At 40.0% G+C, this 17983-nt stretch overlaps 1 protein-coding gene across 3 annotated transcripts in view; it reads left to right on the top strand.

Moving 5' to 3' along the window:
- USP24 (ubiquitin specific peptidase 24) overlaps positions 1-17983 on the top strand; it is a 136849-nt gene that overhangs the window by 25462 nt on the left and 93404 nt on the right. For 2 of the 3 annotated variants that reach the window (XM_027590202.2, XM_027590361.2), the window contains exons 2-7: positions 2904-3069; positions 4392-4459; positions 7823-7966; positions 8596-8718; positions 14159-14194; positions 14555-14620. In XM_027590202.2, the coding sequence (XP_027446003.1) occupies positions 2904-3069; positions 4392-4459; positions 7823-7966; positions 8596-8718; positions 14159-14194; positions 14555-14620 (603 nt within the window). The remainder of the gene's footprint in view (positions 1-2903; positions 3070-4391; positions 4460-7822; positions 7967-8595; positions 8719-14158; positions 14195-14554; positions 14621-17983) is intronic. The other variant, XM_027590271.2, reaches the window with a different exon arrangement.

Here is a 17983-nt window from a genome sequence, read left to right as displayed (position 1 = left end):
CCTATGTCTTTATATATTCATCTGACTAAATTGTTTTTATTTTAATTTTGAAATAATTCCAGATTTACAGAAAATTCCAGGTTTACAGAAAAGTTGCAAAAAAGTACATTGCAACTTTACCATAAGTCTGGAATTTTTATGTAACCTGTATTCAGGTTCTTCAGATGTTAACATTTTATCACAGTCTCTTTATTCTCTCTTTATATATGCATACATGTGTTGTGTTCATGTGTATATAAATGTGTGTGTGCCTGTTTTGTTACTGCTTTTCCTGAACTGTTGGAGAATAAATTATGGACATGATGCCCCTTCACCCCTAAATACTTCAGTTTGTGTTTCCTAAAAATGAAGATACTCTCTTTTTTAACCTTTGCACATTATCAAAATGAGGAAATTAACATTGATCCAGTACTAAAGTTCTTTGAAGCCAAGAAGTCATGTAAAACCAAAACAGAAATTCCTGCCAGGAGACCGTATCACAGATACTTGTCTGTCTGGTCATCCTCAGTCTTTTCATGACTTTAACATTTTTGAAGAACACAGGCTAGTTATTTTTTGAGTGTTCGTCACGTTGGGTTTCCTCATGACAAGATTCAGGTTTGCACATTTGGTAGGACGACCACAGAAGTGATGTTGTGCCTTCATGGTGCGTTACTTCAGTGCACACATGATGTGCATCTCATTACTGATGTTAAAGACCTCGCCTCCCCCTCAGCCCCCAGAGGAAGCTCTTAGCTCTTTGGTTGCTTGTTTTTTGGCTTATGAACGGCAGGAATTCATTTCTCACTGTTCTGGAGGCTGGAAGTCCAAGATCAGAGTGCCTGCGTGGTCGAGTTCCAGTGAGGGCCTCTTCTGGGTATAGGCTGCTGCTGACCTCATTGTGTCTTCACCTGCTGGAGAGCAGAGAGAGGACGCAGCTCTCCTGTGACGCTTAGGAAGGCAGCCGTCCTGCTTGGAAGCTCGTAGCTTTAGTAGCTGCTAGGTGCATTCAGTGATTTCATATATGATTTGATAGTGTTAACTCCTGTAGAAATTAATGATAGATATTTTGTAGTAATGGCATAGCATGTCATCCAGTTGGATTTTATTTTTGTATGCCCTAATTCTACTTTGATCCTAGGTTAATAAATTTAAGCATTTAACAAGTAAACAATTTTGAAAGTATAGTAAAATCTTTACTCATTAGAGTATCCTCAGGTTCTCAAAACAAAAGAAGTTTTGTTTATAGAACTTATTGATTACATGTATTTCTGAAAAGTATTATATTTTAAAAACTGGATTTTCCCCATACATTATGATTCTAAACCTGTTTTGTCAACCCCCACCCTTCACCTCCAGTTTACATTGTTGTCTACCCCATTTTTAGTTTTTCATCACCTTTCTATTTTTTGTCTTATCTTTTTTAACCATGAACCTAAAAAAAAAAAAAAGTCACATTCCTTTAGCTCTCATATGGGATTGAAAATCATTTTCTTCTGTGTATTTTTATCACTTCTGCTTTATATTTATGGTCTTTTCCTTAATTGAGGCTAAAGGTAATTTTTTAATGGAATGATTTTATTTTGTAATGATTAAATTATAGAGTGAATTGTGAAAATTTAAACCAGAGTAGGTATTAGGCAGTTTGGGGGAGGGGCCCAGTTTGCTTTATAACAAATTACTGTGGTAAGAACTGATGGAAAGTCTGGCACTTACCCTATTGATAGTTGAAACTTTGTTTTCATGAAGTATTTTTCCACTTAACAACATATATTAAATACCTGCTTTGTGTTAGGCGCCAGGTTCTGGAGAGAAGAGGCAGTCAGAACTGGACAGGGTCCATGTCTTCATGGGGCTTGGTCTAGTGGCAGCAGACAAAATATATCATAAATAAGGGTAAAATTTGTGAGCAGTGCTATGAAAGAGAAGTTCAGTTCAGGATGGTAAGAGTATAAAATAATGAGAAGAATTCAGTATAGTTTAGGAGTTCCAGAAAGGCTTTTCTGAAAACAGTTAAGGATGCACAGGAGTTATGTAGGTCAAAGAAGGTAGACAGGTGAATTCGGGAATAGTGGTATCTCCATGGAGGTGGACAGAAGTAGATGGATTTGAGAGAAATTTTGGGGGTCTCATCACCAGATCTTGAGGGGGTGGTGGGAGAACAGCATTAAGAATGAGTCATTGAGGGGCGCCTGGGTGGCTCAGTCAGTTGGGCGTCTGCCTTCGGCTCAGGTCATGGTCCCAGGGTCTTGGGATCGAGCCCCACGTCGGGCTCCCTGCTCAGCGGGGAGCCTGCTTCTCCCTCTCCCTTTGCCTGCCGCTCTGCCTACTTGTGCTCTCTATCTCTCTGTCAAATAAATTAAAAAAAAAAAAAAAGAATGAGTCCTTGATTTCTGGCTGTGCTGCCCTTCTCTGGGATGGAGATCACCGAGAGGAGAGACCCTAGGGCTGAGGTTTGAGAAGCTCCAGTATTTGATGGTCAGGAAGAGGGGGTACGTACCAGAAGAGACAGAACAGAACAGCCAGACCCACAGGAGGAGAACAGGGAGGTGTGCCCCCCCAGGAGGTGAGGGATGTGAGCTAGCATTTCAAGAAGAGGGAGCGGGCAGAAGCGCAGATATTGCCGAGAAGGAAGAGAAGGACTGAAACTGTTCATTGGATTTAATGACTTAGTGCCGGCCTGAACAACAGCCGCTGTGGGAGAGTAGGGCCTCTGGAAGACATACTGGTGTGGGGTCAGGGGTGAGTCCGTGTGAGGAGGTGGAGACAGCAGTGCGGAGAACTCTTTGGGGAAATCTCTCCCTTCTGAAGACAGGGAAGGTGGGTGTGCTCTGGGTCAGTGTCTGCTCTGTGCCCAAGTGAGAACTTTTACAGTAGTCGCTAATGAGTGTATTTGTTTTTTTACCATAAACCCTTTTTGTCAGAAGAATGATGAAAACGGAAACTGCTCGGGGGAAGGAATTGAATTCCCTACAACCAATTTGTATGAACTGGAAAGCCGTGTTTTGACTGATCACTGGTCCATCCCTTACAAGCGAGAAGAATCACTAGGCAAATGCCTGTTGGCGTCTACCTATCTGGCCAGACTTGGTAAGTTCTCACACCGCAGGACACAGGAGGAGGGGACTGTTTTGATCGGAGGCCTGACGTTAATCTTCACTCTTGTGTGATCGCCCATCTGTATACTATTTGATCATTTACTCTCCCAGTCTTGGTGTAGCCCCTGTGGAATAAAAGCTTTGAATTAAATCAGCTGTTTTCTTCTAGCTCCAACAGAGTGTAAGAGTCTTTAAAATATAATTGAAAAGCTTTATAGAAACTGAAATGAACATTTTCCACAAAAGCTTGGAGCACTTTAAGGTTCAATTCAGTGGCTTTTTATTCTTTAGGAGAAGAAAGTAATATTTATTTGGCGAACATTTTGTACATATTAAATGTTTGGCACTGTCTTGAGCGCTTTACAGATGTTAAACCAACAGAGTAATAAAATGCCTCCAGGTTGGAAAATGCGTGTCAATATATGGAAGCTTCTTGACTCTAATTACATTGAAGAAAAATAATTTATTTTTCATATGCAGTTCAGTTATAAAATAAGATGAATTGGTCCACTGTTTTGTGATTTTTTTTCCCCCTCATTAAAAGGGTGTGCATAGTTTACCACCGTGATTAAATATGAGGCACATCAAAAAGAAATATTTTGACTAGGGTCAGATTTAATTCCCATAGCCTTTTATGGCGCCTGATGACTGGCTTCTCAGCAGCAGCATTTATTGCTGGCCTGTTAGGGTGTAGGTACTGTGCTACGTGGTGGGTCTGAAGAAAAGAAAAATGGGTCCAACAGGATTCCCAGTGACAAGCCAAATATACTATTAAGGTTTTTTTTAAACGATGTATTCCAACGGGTAACTTTACAGTGGATTCATTCATTCACTTAGCAGATATTCATCACCTGTTGTGTGCCAGGCACAACTCTGCACATTTGTTAACAGAGTCCCCTAGGTTTTAGGGAAGAAGAGTGATTTTGGTATCTATTGAGAATAATTGTGTTTTTATAGAGCTATTTAGGAAAACAATAGCTAGTAAGAGGCAGCCGTTGGCGTTAAGTCAGATCATTTGAAGTTCCTCTGACAATGGAAACATAAGTTCAACCATTTCACTTCTAATTATTTATTACACTATTAACAAATGTATATGAATTAATACATATTAATATATTGGGCTGTTAACAAATACATTAATACTGTGATAGTCTGCTTGTTCATCAGAATATATATATATTCTGCTTTTAATCTCAAGTATCAAGGTTTCTGTAAATAAATAGTTCCATGCATATGAATTTGGAATAATATATATGATTTCTGCAAACTGCCTAAAATCTTAGTAAGGCATATTGTTTCATTTATTTTACTAAGGTCTTTCCGAGTCTGATGAGAATTGTAAAAGATTTATGGATAGGTGTATGCCTGAAGCCTTTAAAAAGGTAAGGAAAAATGTGCTAGTCTGGTTTTTTGGGTGGGGGCTTTTCATTTTCGTTTTTGTGTGAGAACAGTTTGTGAATCTTGTTCAACTGAGGAATCCCCTACTCTGAACCAAGTCACTCCGAATTTGGGGCTTATGAATGATTGACTTTTATATTTAATTGTTTGCACATGTCTTTGGATGTCTGTCACTTTTACTTCCTCTTTAGTTGCCAAAGAATAGGTTAAGACCTACCTATACTAGGAGATCACATATCATACTAATCTGAGGCTTGTGCCATTTAGAAAGATAAGACTGATTTATCAAAATACAAGCCATTTGTCCTGATTGTTGTACTGAGACAGACACAGGAATTTGCACTGTACAACATTTGACTGGATTGAGTATGTTTCATGGCAAAATGGCAGGCGTGTGGCAGCATCTCCGGCAGAGCTAGACTGATGTGAGTCTTCCCCTTCTGGTCACGTCGCTCATAAAGCAATTGTTCTTAACAGGGAGAATAGGAGATCACAGGATTTGTGATTCTGAAAGCAATCTAACTCAGCATGATTCCCTTTTCAGGGCATGAGTTCTGAACTCCCCAAAGAGCAGGGACAATGTCATAGACACTGTCGTTTTCCCTAGCGTATAGCCAGTGCCTACCTCCGAGAGAGAGCTCAGTAAATCTTTGCTGAATGAATGAGTCTCCCTGCTGTCTTGTCCTTCTGGGTTTTGACATCCATTTTTGTCCCATATGCAAGGAAGTCACTAGAGCCACAGATGGGTGAAGATTGTATTTATCCTAAAACCCAGCAAAATAAACTGCTCATTTGTAAACTATTATTCCCATCTACATCTTGATAGAATCTCCCTTGATTCGAGGCTCAAAAAATACCAAAATTAATCTTAGGAACAAAAACAGCTGCATCTTTGAAAAAAGTGTGAAATTCTTTAAAATTGTCATTTGGGCAGAGATTACATGGAATCAAGACTTACGTTCATTTTGGATGAATTCATCTACCAATTTATCATTTAAAATTTTAAACTTTTACGAATTCTGTTGAGAATTATAGTAATTTTTTAAAAAATAGAGTTTTTATAATGTCACATACTGTGATGCATTATGTCATATGCATAAATTTACAGAAAGAAAAAGCAACTTTATTCATGGAAAAGGATTTATCAGTATAAGGACCTTTAGGTTGATGGTGTCCAGATTCAGAGAGCCCTGTGTCAATGCAGGTCACCAACAGGTTACATATTTGGAATATATTACTGTAACTCTGTGCAGAGACACTTCAGAAAACAGTTTTATATTATGACCTCAGCTCTTTGTAATAGTGTAATAAATGGTCCAGTGGTTGGTTGCTTGGTTGTTTTTTTCTGCGAAACTACAAGCACAAGGGTACCCTCTGTTATATTATTCAGTGTTGCTTATGTAAAACTGTATATGTTAAATTCTCTTTACAGTTTAGAGCTATAAAAAAGGTTCTCGTCCACATCAATAAAGCATGCTTGTTCTTAATTAAATCAGAATTTAATTTACAGAGTTCTGTGTGCCTTTAGACCTGGCTACCAGAAAGCTCGATAGTATTTTATATAACTGGTATCATTTCCCTTAGCTGTGTTTCCTGGTACGATGACTATCCCTCTATCCTCTTCCCTTGACTTTTCTTGCAAGACATCTCAAATGATTCATTAGAAGGAAGGGTGTAAGAAATACACAATTGTATGAATAAGGCGCACCACAGGGGCTCTGTTGTCATGTCTGCCTTCTTCACCTGTTACCTTCAGGCTGGCCTGGATTCTTGACTGTGCGTTCAAGCAGGAAAGGAAATCTAGGTCTGGCCATAGGGCATAGTTACGTTGAAACCTTGAGCATAGCTTCCCCACAAAGGGCTGCCTGTCTTTCCCCCATCTTCTGCAAGGTAGGTAGACTTCCCTGTCCACATTCAAAACTGAGCAAATGAGATGGCAGCAGAGGGAGTGGTGCTACATCCACATACATTTTATTTTATAGTCACATGACCCTTCTCGAATGCTCGTCTGCTTCCTTTTGCTTTATTATTTAAGTATAGGAAGAAGATAGAGGCAGGCAAAAAATTCTTGCAAAAAAAAATAACTCATTGGTTTATATAAAATCAGTCTTACGGTTATTGCTTGTTTGCACAAATAGTGCAGCTAATTGGTATTTAGAAAATCTGGAACTGGGGTTTTTCTCTGTAGCTAAAGAAGTTTGGGCTCTTTCAAGCTGCTCTTGTTAAGGGGTTCTCAGTGTAACCAAGATGGAATTTTTATTGCATAGTGTTTTCCTTCTGAAGGGAAATCTTACAAAAACATGATACCACCATACCAATTTGCCATCATTTTATTAAGTGAAACCCTTTGATTTTCTCATTTCCTGTTCTGGCAAGTTGTTCCTGCATTAGATTTCCCCAAGGACTAGACTGAGGCTTGGAGAAATCCAATGATGATTATTTTAGATTCATCTATGCGCCTTTTCCCTCCTTTTTAATGAGTCTTAAGATGCTGAGTGTAAGATGCACCATTGTTATATGTTTTTTGTTTTATATTAAAGAAAAATAGCTGCAAAATGTTACAATGCCTTATCACTTAGAGTTCTTTTAGATTTGCTTAAACATTTTTTAAAATTGCATGTTACTTCTCTACATACCAAAAGGAGAATAGAAGCAAAAGAATCTGGTAAAGTATTTCTAAAATTTTTTCACATTCGTAGTCCGGTTGCCATCTGGTCAACAGGTGGAAAGACGCGGTCCTGTTTCTGAGATATTAAGAATACAGCAGGAATATGTATGTTCAAATCATGAAAGATAGCGTACTTCTTAGATTCTAGGAACATTGGTTAATAGTTACAGCCATTATATGTTAATAATAATACCTTGCTATTTATAAAACACTTTCACATTTGTTTTATCTTTTGATACTCACCACATCTATGTGAAGTGGGTAGGAATTTTGCCTCTTTAGACCTGAGACATCTGAGCCCCTGGGAACTCGGGTAATTTCTCGTCCAAGGCCATACAGCTATAAAACAGTAGTAGCTCCAGGATTTGGTCTCAGGTTCTTCCTTGCTCTACACCACTTGACCTCCCCAAGTAACAACGAAAAGTGGAGAAGCAAATGAAAATTTTCTTTTAAACCAGCTGCTTCAGTGTGAGGGAATTAATGTTCAAAAACAAAACTCAATGTTGATTCTGAAATCATTGAGTGAGTAGATGGGCTGCAGGCTATAGGCCTTTTAAAGCAAGTCATCTGCATAAAAGTGATACTATGGTAATCATCTCTTGATTATTCAAGATTGAGCTGATAAACAATAGACTTTTTCTTTTCAAGTTGGACTCTAAAGTGCCCTTTGTTTTTGTAGCTCCTGACTTCGAGTGCTGTTCACAAGTGGGGTACTGAAATTCATGAAGGAATCTACAACATGTTGATGCTATTAATAGAACTGGTTGCAGAGAGAATTAAACAAGATCCGATTCCCACTGGTCTCCTGGGTGTGCTTACGATGGTACATTATCTCTAAAATGAAGTACTTTGTGTTTTGATTTTGTTTAAAGTACCGACTGTCCTCTGACTTGTAATTAATAATGAGTGATAATGATATTGTAAAAGGTATTAATTTAGCTGTTAGGGACCTTGCTTTTTATTTTTAAAACAGAGCAACCATTCATTCTGTGTTCTCAGTTTTAACAAAATACCTTTCTAATTTTAATAGCTTTCTTAGCTCTTACAATAATTAAATTGCTTTCCCTCATGTCTTCCTGATTATTCACATCATAAATGCTTTCACATGGGGTGCTCCTGCGGTTTGGTTTCTGGCCTTTTTCCCTGACTAGTCCCAGTAGCTGTGTGAAGAAGGGGCCTTTACGGCCCTGCTGCCTGGCCGTACCTGCAGCAGCTCAGGACACCTGGCCGTGTGCCCTGCATTCCCTCCCGGCGGCCACTGGACAGGAGAGGAGAGCTCTCCCTCACTCACCCGCTCCTCTGCCCTAGCTCAGGGGTACACGCTGTTGGGATATTTGAAAGATTCCATTACCGAAGGAGTCCAATGCTATATTTTTTCGTCTTTTCTAATGCTAATATTTGTTGCTATAGAAATAGATAATAATGGTGTTTCTCTGTTCTCTTTGAATCTAGGCTTTCAATCCTGATAATGAATACCATTTTAAAAACAGAATGAAAGTGTCTCAGAGGAATTGGACAGAAGTGTTTGGGGAGGGAAATATGTTTGCTGTTTCACCTGTGTCTACTTTCCAAAAGGTAAACAGGGTCTTGTTTCATCATTTTATAGAGAAATGTATTGAAAAAGATTTTTTGCGCCGTAAAAATTTACGTGGAAGGGTTAAAACAGTCTGTGAAAAATGACAGATATTCCATATGGCTCATAAAATTGCTTAACTTTTTTTTCAGATATTGCATATTTTTCCACAGCTATTAACCAACATAAAGAATTTTATAGATTTGAAATTATGTTTAGTGAAATGTGGAATGACTGCATGACATCAGTGCCCTATTTATTGAATTGTCAGAACCCCAGTTTAATGGGTGTCCCAGTTTCTCAGAGATGTTTGACAAGCTAGAGCATTTGAAACCGTTTGAAATGGCTAATTATGCCTAGAAAAAATAATCTAGAAAGTAGTCTCATGTATCATTTTCTTTTAAACTCCAGAAGCATTAAAGCTTTGGGTTTTTTTCCAAGCCAAGAACCAATTATCTTTATTTTATATTTAAAGGCCTACAATGTGCCCAATAACATTATGCCCACAAGGAGTACATAATCTAAACATCTGTTGATCAGACTCTGGTTTTTGAGAAACCATTGAAAGGAGTCAGTAGAGTAGATAGAAAACTTATCCGTTGCTTTAGTCAAAGCAGAAGTTTTAGTTCAGCAGTCCTATAAAGATTAATAAGCCATGGCTCCTAACTTAGAGCTAGTGGAGGAAATGTGAAAACAAAAACTGAAGGTGCCATAAACAGTACATGTAGTCACAGTAACGTGGACTGCAAGAGAGGGTAGCCAGTGCTGTCTGGGAGGGTCAGGCAGTCCTCCAGAGAGGAGGGAATGAGGGCCGAGTGGAAAGGGCAGTGAGAAGACACTGTGGCATTTGATCCCCACAACAACTCCATGAGTGAGGTACTATTTTTGACCCCATTTCATGGACGAGAAACTGAGGCACACAGGAGTTGAGTCCTTGCCCGAGTCCACAAACCTAGTCACAGGAAGAACCCACGTAATCCAGCCTCATTGTCTGCATCTGTAAATATCTACAGTCTTGCTTCCCAAAATATTAAAAACCTCGTCTTTGGTTTTGTTGTGAAGGTTGGATGACAACTGTATACAGAAACACTAACCCCGGGGGTTCACTATTGTAAGCACTCCACAAATGTGCCTTCTCTTCGCCTGCACATGACATCCAGGACCAGAAAGGGTCAGTCTGTGTATTTCCTCTCAGCACTGCACAGGAATGCGCCCTCCTGCAGAGGCCTGCTATCATCCCCTTTCTTCTTGCCTTCTCAGTCATTTTCCTCAGGTTTTCTGTCCTTTGTTCGGTACCCTCAGTCTTTCCCTCTCTGTCGGAGCATCCCCGTTGTGTACGTCATGCTCTAGTCTTCCCCATCGTTAAAAATTCTGCCTTTGATCCCGTGTCCCTTTCTAGCTTCAGCATGGTTCTCTGCCCCTCCACACCCCTACCAGAGAAGATTCCGCCTCTCTCCCCTCCCACTTACTCTGTTACTGGTTACCCCGGAACTGTAACTTAAGTAGATGAAATCAAAATTTCATTAATAATCTGTCCTCCTCTGAGCAGCACACAAAGACCTTGGAAGGTTCCGTGTTCCCACTCCCCACCTGACTTATTCTCTGTCCCCTTAGTCGTCATCATGCGGTGTCTCAGTCCTCTCCTGTCTTGCTTTACCCTCAGACAGATATCATCATTGTTCTTTTGTGCAGCGTTTCAACTTAGCCATATGTATGTACTATCTCATTTAACTTAGCCATATGTATGTACTATCTCATTTAACTTAGCCATATGTATGTATTGGGGTCATTTTTTTTTCTTTCTGCAGTGCATCCTTGAAAGTGTCTCTTAGTAAGGGCCCATTGGTAGTTAAGTATTTGTTTTTGATCACTTGAAATTTACTTTGTTTCCCATGCCTCAGAGAATATTTTCACTGGGTTTTAAATTCTAGATTGACTGATACACTTTAAGAATGTCAGAGATACTATGTCAGTTTCTTTTGGCTTTGATTATTGCTGTTGAAAAGTTGGTGGTTGGTCTGACTGTTGTTGCTGTGGTAAGAAGTCCATCTTCTTTTGGAGATCTCTTTCTCTTTGATATTTGTTGGTTTGACTCTCCTGTGACCATGGTATTCATTTTATTTGTTTTGCTTCAGATTCACTGGGCTTCTAAATCTGAGGATTAATATCTTGTATCAATTCTGGAAAATTCTCAGCCATTATCTTTCCTCTTCTCTAGTCAGTTTCCCCTCTTCAGAACTTCGATTGGATGTGTGTTAAACCTTCGCGTCTGTCCTCCGTGTCCCTTAACTTCTGTCAAATTTCCCATCTTCCTGTGTCCTTGTGCTGCAGGTTGTGATCATTTCTTTCAGATCTGGGGTTTAGTTCACTAATTGTGGTTTTGGGCGTATCAGGTATGCTGTCTAGCCTGTTTGTTAAAAGTCTTCAATTTTAATGACTTTTCTTCATTTATATAAATTCTATTTGGTTCTCATTTGACTTTGTTTACTCATTTTTATTATCTCATGTTCCTGCCTCATGTTTTCATTCTCCTGTGTGTTTGTGTTCTGTGTCTGATATCTACAGTTCTGATTCTGCTGGCTTTTACTAACTTTAACTTGTTTTTTGTGTCTGTATGTGTATATACAAATACACACACACACACACACACACACACGTTTGTGTTTGTTTTTCTGTGAAGTCGTATTTCTTGAAATTTAATCTGGGAGGATTGTTTGAGGCCTGCATTGAAAGTTCTTTCCTTCAGAGAGGGTTTACCTTTACTTCCTCTAGGTGCCTGGGAGCACTTCCATCTGGGACCACTTTAGAATAAATTCTCAGCTTCAGGTATTTCAGACCATAAAGTCAGTGTGAATTTTTTTTTTAAAGATTTATTTATTATTTTTTTTTTTTTTTAAGATTTTATTTCGAGAGAGAGACAGAGTACACAAGCAGGGGGCAGGTAGAGGTAGAGGGAGAAGCAGACTCCAGGCTGAGCAGGGAGCCCGATGTGGGACTTGATCCCAGGACCCTGGGATCATGACCTGAGCCAAAGGCAGACGCTTAACCGACTGAGCCACCCAGGAACCCTGTTTATTTATTCTAGAGACAGAGAGAGAGTGTGTGAGCAGGGGGAGAGGGAGAGAGAGGATCTCAAGCAGACTCCACGCTGGAACCTGACCTGGGGCTCGATCTCACCACCTAGAGATCATGACCTGAGCCGAAACCAAGAGTTGGCTGACGAACCTTCTGAGCCACCCAGCACCCCAAAGTCAGTGTGAATTTGAGAAGCGAAGCCATGTGAAGCATGTTATGGTTACAGACTCTTAGAGAGTTTTTTCTCCCCTCTATCCAGGATCAGAGTCAAGGTGGGCAGGCTTCCCTGTGGTTCTCCCTTTCTTGCAGGTGAGTTCTTTCAGTTCACCTCCCACTGAGGTGGTAGCTCTTTGAGCTCCAGCTTTATGTGACTCTCTCCTCTTAGTCTTCTGGCCCCACCTTGGCTGTGAAAATGGAGGCCAGAGCTCACTGGGGTTCCACAGCCTGTGCTGTGAAGGCTGGCCTCAGAGTCTGCTTACCTCACACAATTTCTGCTTTCTCTTTGTTTTCAGCTTCTGAGCACTTTGTGCCAACTCAGCTATATGTTTTAAAAGATTTTTTTAGTGTTTTTGACTGTGGTGTTAGTGCTCTTCAGTTAGAGAGGTGTTTAGGGTAACTAGACCAAAGTCTCCGTGAACCCTTCAGAGCATTCCAGTCCACCTTCTTTTTCTACCACGCCCCTGAAACCACTCTCGGTAAGGCACCAACAGCCTCCATGTTTCCAGAGCCACAGGAAGTGTCTCTTGACCTCATCAACAGTGGCAATCACTGTGAGTTCCTGCCTCTCCCAAATCAGTTCTTCCTGTAGTCTCTTGCTTCTCTGCCTACTCCATAAGTCATCACATTGCGTTCCTTGATTCCTTCACCTTCATTCAGCTTTGACCCAGACCCCTTCTCTTTGTTCATTATTCTTTCCCTAAGAACTGTCTTCCATTCTCATGGATGTAAATACCATCTTTGTGCTCATGGCCCTTCAGTGTGTATCTCTGTGGCCCAAGCATCTTCTCTGAGCACACCGGACTTGAAGAGCCAACTGTTTTTCTTTTGGTTGCTACACAGACGTCTCAAACGTAGGGTGCCTGAAATGGAGCTTTCTTCCGTCTCCCCAGCCTTCCTTCTTCTTCCTGTCAGTAAACAGCCTCCCCTTCTACCTAGGTGCTCAAGCCAGACGCACAGGAGTCCGCCACGATTCATCCCTTCTGACCTACCTCCAGCCATAAACATGTCCTTGGAGTTCATCTCAGAGGTTGTTCAGTTCTCTCTGTCTCTGCTGCTGCCATCCTGCCCGCAACATCATCACGTCTTGCCTGGTTACTGCACTTGGCTTCCAGCTGCGTGCAGTCTCTCCCTTCCATGCGCCTTCATCCATTCCATTCCATCCACCACACAACTGTGAGACTGGTCAGCTTACAACATAAAAGGTGTCACTTTCTGGTTTAAACACTTTTGCTTTCCTTCCAATCCCAGTCTCCATGTTTCCGCGTGATCCGGGTTTGCCTCTCTCGACAGCTTCACCCGTGCTGCTTTCCCTGGCTCACTGTGTCCCAGCTGGGAGAGTCCCTCCCAGTTCTTCTTCACGGCCTTGCCCAAACGGGACCTTTGCCATTGCGGCCTCTCTGCCTGGACTCCTTGAATGGCTAAATCGCTCTCATCCTGTAGGATCCAGCTCGAAGACCACTTCTCTAGAGAGGGTTTCCGTGACCACAACTCTGAGCAGAGTAGGCTCCTTCCATTTCTCATTTGGTTTTTCCTTCTGTGGGATCGAGCCCAGACTGAGTTGTTAGGTATGTGTTAGTTTACTTGTTTTTGTGGGCACTGCTACAGGATGAGCTCCATGAAAGCAGGGACCACATCTCTTGACAGTCACTGCTCCCCCACAATGGTATCCAGCCCTCGCAGCGGTGAAGGTTTTGAAAAGGAAAGCAAGGAGGGAAAGCAGGGAAAAGAAAGTGTGTGCTCCAGGGCACCGGTTAGTGGGACGGCTGGGACTGAAACTTAACCTCTTTATTCGGGATCTGCTACTCCTTGGGTTAGGAATTCTTAATTTCTAAAATGTAATTTTCTTAGAGAATTTAACTCAAGTTATCCTGCACCTTGGAGAGCTTGAACACCTGCCCTCAGCGACGGAGAAGTGCACAAATGCGCCATGCTGGAGCAGTGCCATCCAAGCACAGACACGCAAACTCCAGTTGTATACAGTAATGGCCCAGACTCCCGTTGAGAAACATGTAGAAAAGCCCTTTGGGGTATTTTTCAAATCTTCATATTTTTTTTTATCTAACTTTTGACTGAGGTTAAAAGAAATACAAAGGTTAATGGGGAAGTTCTCATCTTGCCATCTCAAGTTTCTGTTTTCTTTTCTCACAGGAGCCTCATGGATGGGTTGTGGATTTGGTAAATAAGGTATACAACTTTCATTAATATGGTCCTATTTTCCTTCTTCTAATGAGCTTGCCTAGAGTTTGGTATTTTAAGTAAATGACAGCTAGAGAGAGTAATAAGAATTTTTTTCCTAAGGAGGTAGATTCTGTAGTTCTTCCTCTTTTTCATACATGCTGTTTATACAGATGAATGTCACCTTTAGAACTCAGCACATCTCCTGCAGTGTATCACAGAACAGTAGAGTGATCTTTGGGGATGACTCTCTCAAGATCAGTATTATCTAGAGCATGTTGTTAGGGTAGAATGGTGGTCTTCGTTTTTTGCTTAAACTATTGATGTACAGCACTTTAAAACTAATTTGTGCCTTTTTTTCCCCCTCAGTTTGGAGAATTAGGTGGATTTGCAGCAATCCAAGCCAAGCTTCATTCGGAAGATATAGAACTTGGGGTAAGTTAAACCACTAAATGTGCCCAAAGTGGGAGTTCACTTTATTCGGGCTGGTATGTAACCGAAGGGACGTAGTCTGGACACAGTGAGGGAAACGTTACTGTGTGAGATATCTCTGCGGGAGCAGCTTCAGTGGTTCTTATAACCAAAGAAATATTCGCCTCTAATTGTAACCCATTTTCAGTGGAGGGTGTTTGTTCCTTTTTACTTCATTTCCCTTTGCCTCTGGTATTAGTCTCTTCATTTGGGAGGGTTATGTGAAATTATCTTGCTTTTTAAGGATAGGTGCTGTCTGTGGCAAGTGCATGTGTACCTAACAGTGTCATGATTCACACCACAGTGTAGTTCCTAGTGCCAGGCACAAATAAAATATTTCATTTTAAGGTTGTTAGTAAGCTTTTTGGTGTTACAGTGATGCAAAGATAACAAAGAGCTATAACAGGAGCTTAGACTCTTCCCTCAGGTGCAATACCGTTCTCTTTTTATGTGACTTCATTTTTCTCAAAAAAAGTTTAACCTGGTGGTAAGGGGGAATAACTCAGTCTTTAATTTTTCACAGAGTGCTGACCTGTTTGTAGCTCAGAGCACTGTTCTGTTTTCTAGTTAATTATTCAGTCAACTACTCATATGTACTTGCCATGTATAAGGCCCAGTGCTAGCTACTGTTATGTGATCAGAACAGAAGGTAATCCGTTGCCCGAGTGATGCAGTGTTGTGCATGAACAGCAGTTATCCCTGAGGAACCGTGGCTAATCAGCTGACCCCCTTGGTCCACCTTTGGGTGAGGGCAGGAATAACACCGAGAAGAGAGACTGACCCTTTCTTGCCACTGTTCATCCTGAAAGATCAGGTGTCTGCCAGTTCATAAATACTTCTGCTGACACTGACCAGGGAGTGTCTTCTACCTTCCCTGACATGAACTAGGTTGTTAGGCTGTCATTTGGATCCCCATTGAATGGATCGAGCATGTTAGAAGTGACCTGACTGGAAAAATAATGAGTAGTGATTTAAGAAACAAAGCTTTTAAAACAAAAAATTTATTCGGGTATAGGGTTTTATCCAGTTTACTTGTTTCTCAAGAACTGGCTATATAGGTCATTGGCCATGTCAAAAATTAGCTTCACTTTTTTTTTAAATGTTAAAACACTCACTAATTCTGGCAGTTAATTTATTTAAAAAAAAAATACAGAGCATCCCAAGTTTCTAGCCTACCTGGAAGAAAATTGGCTAAGGGTGGATATATAGGAATCTGGGCTTACCCTCGTTATTATCAGATATCTTGAGGTTAAAGATTCCTCCAGGATTTTCCCCATTTTTCAGAGCAACCATGTTGTTGCTGCAGTTGATACAGAATTATGTTGTTTAGGTTGTATTTGAGGAGATGATAAAATTCAGGCATAGGAGAAAGATTCCCAAAGATTGAGACTCTAATTATAGCAAACAAGCATGATTAAAATTTCAAAATAAATGCCTGCTTTCTGACCAGTTAAGGAGGTGATTATGTCCTAGAATAAATTCAGGCCACTGCGTACAAGTAAATGCATTCATTTTACATTTACATTTGTATCTACATGGTTTTGAATTTGAAAAATACCGGGAAAAAACGTCATTCACAATTCATCAGTGAAAAATACCTGTACAAAGTATGGAATGAAAGTTGCCTGTCCCCCACCCCCACACACGTATACCTACCTCCTAGGTACCCATTTAATGCAGTGCCTTTCTGACTTTTTCCTAAATTTATGTAAAACATACCTGTGCATGATCTTTCCCTCTTTCTCGTTCTCTCTTTAAAACTGAATTGTAATCAAGCTATACCTAGTAGCGTATTTTCATCTAACAGTCTGTCATGGACATCTTTCCAGGTCAGCACTATCACTGTTTTTAATGGCTCTCACCTGTTCCTGCACCTGTTGTACCCTGATGCTGTCATTTTTTAATGGGCGTTGGATTATTTAAGTTTTTGCTCTTCAGAGAGTTTCATATAAATTTGTCGTTGTGCATATGCTACCATTTCTGAAGGACAGATTCCAAAAAACGGGATTTCTGGGTTAAAGACTGTATAGATTCTTAAATTATAATCAGTAGTATTAAATCTCTTTCCAAAAAGCTTATACCAGTCTGTACTCCCATAAACTCCTTTCCTATTTCTCTTGTTAGTACTGAATATTTTCCATCTTTAATTTTTCATTATAATGGACAAAAATAGCATTTTATTATTTAATTTGTAAGACTGATTTCCTGGGAATTTGAGCATTTCATCATGTGATTATTGGCTATTTGCATTTCTTCTGTAAATTGATCTAGTTATTTAGGTTACTTTGGGGTTCTCTTGCTAACTTTCAGGAATTCTTTTTATGTTCAGCATATCAGTGCCATGTCTACTTTATGTATTTGTAAATTTTTTCTTCCAGTCTTTGCTTCTCTTTTTATTTTTGTTGATGGTGTCTTGCTATACACAAGTTTCCACATTTTATGTAGATTTTTTTCCTTAATGGCTTAAGAGTTTCCTAACTTGCTTAGGGAACGTTCTCCCATCTCAAAGTTATAAAAATACTCCTTTCATTTTATACATTTACAGTTTTATTTTTTATACCTAGTTCTTGAATTCATTTAGAATTTCTTTTTATATATTATGTAAGATAGAGATCCAATTTCATTTTCTTCCAAATGGATAACTAATTGTTGTAAGATCCTCTAATGACTAGTCCCTGTCTTCTCTACTATTTTGATGTGTTGTCTCTATCACATGTCAAAGCCCCACATGTCCATGGGTGTGTTCCTGGACTTCTGTTTGAGTCATTCATTCGTCTGTTCATTCTTTGCCCATTTGTTCACTATTGCTCCCCTGTTTTCACCACTGGTAGCTCCAGTCTGCCCAACATCATTCTTCTCTCAGATTCTCTTGATCATTCTCATAGTTTGACTCTTTGAATATAGTCAACATGTCAGGTTGTCCTGCAGAAAATCCCACTGAGATCATGTTTGGAATTGTGTTAAATTTATAAGTCAGTGTGTGGAAAATTGCAGTACTGGTCCTTTCCATCCGAGAACATGGTATCTCCCTGTTTATTTGGGCCTTCTTTTATGTATTTTGGTAAAGGTTTATAATTTTCCTCATGGAAGTTTTTGATGTCTTTTGTTGAAGGTACATTTCTTCACCAACTGTTCTCTCCTTTTTCAAATAAAAATTTAGTATTCTGTGATATGAACTTTAAAAATCTTTCATCCAGTCCTCCAAAGTTTTATTGGCATATTATGATTTAAATTACATTAAATTTCTATAACAGTTTAAATGGATTGACATCTTCATATCAGTTCTTCCTATCCAGGAGAATGGTTTGTCTATGATCAAGACATTTC

The sequence above is a fragment of the Zalophus californianus genome, chromosome 4 (genome assembly GCF_009762305.2).
Source record: "Zalophus californianus isolate mZalCal1 chromosome 4, mZalCal1.pri.v2, whole genome shotgun sequence".
Lineage (NCBI taxonomy): Eukaryota > Metazoa > Chordata > Mammalia > Carnivora > Otariidae > Zalophus > Zalophus californianus.
The sequence above is the reverse complement of the archived record's forward strand: the minus strand, read 5'-3'. Positions and strand labels throughout refer to the sequence as shown.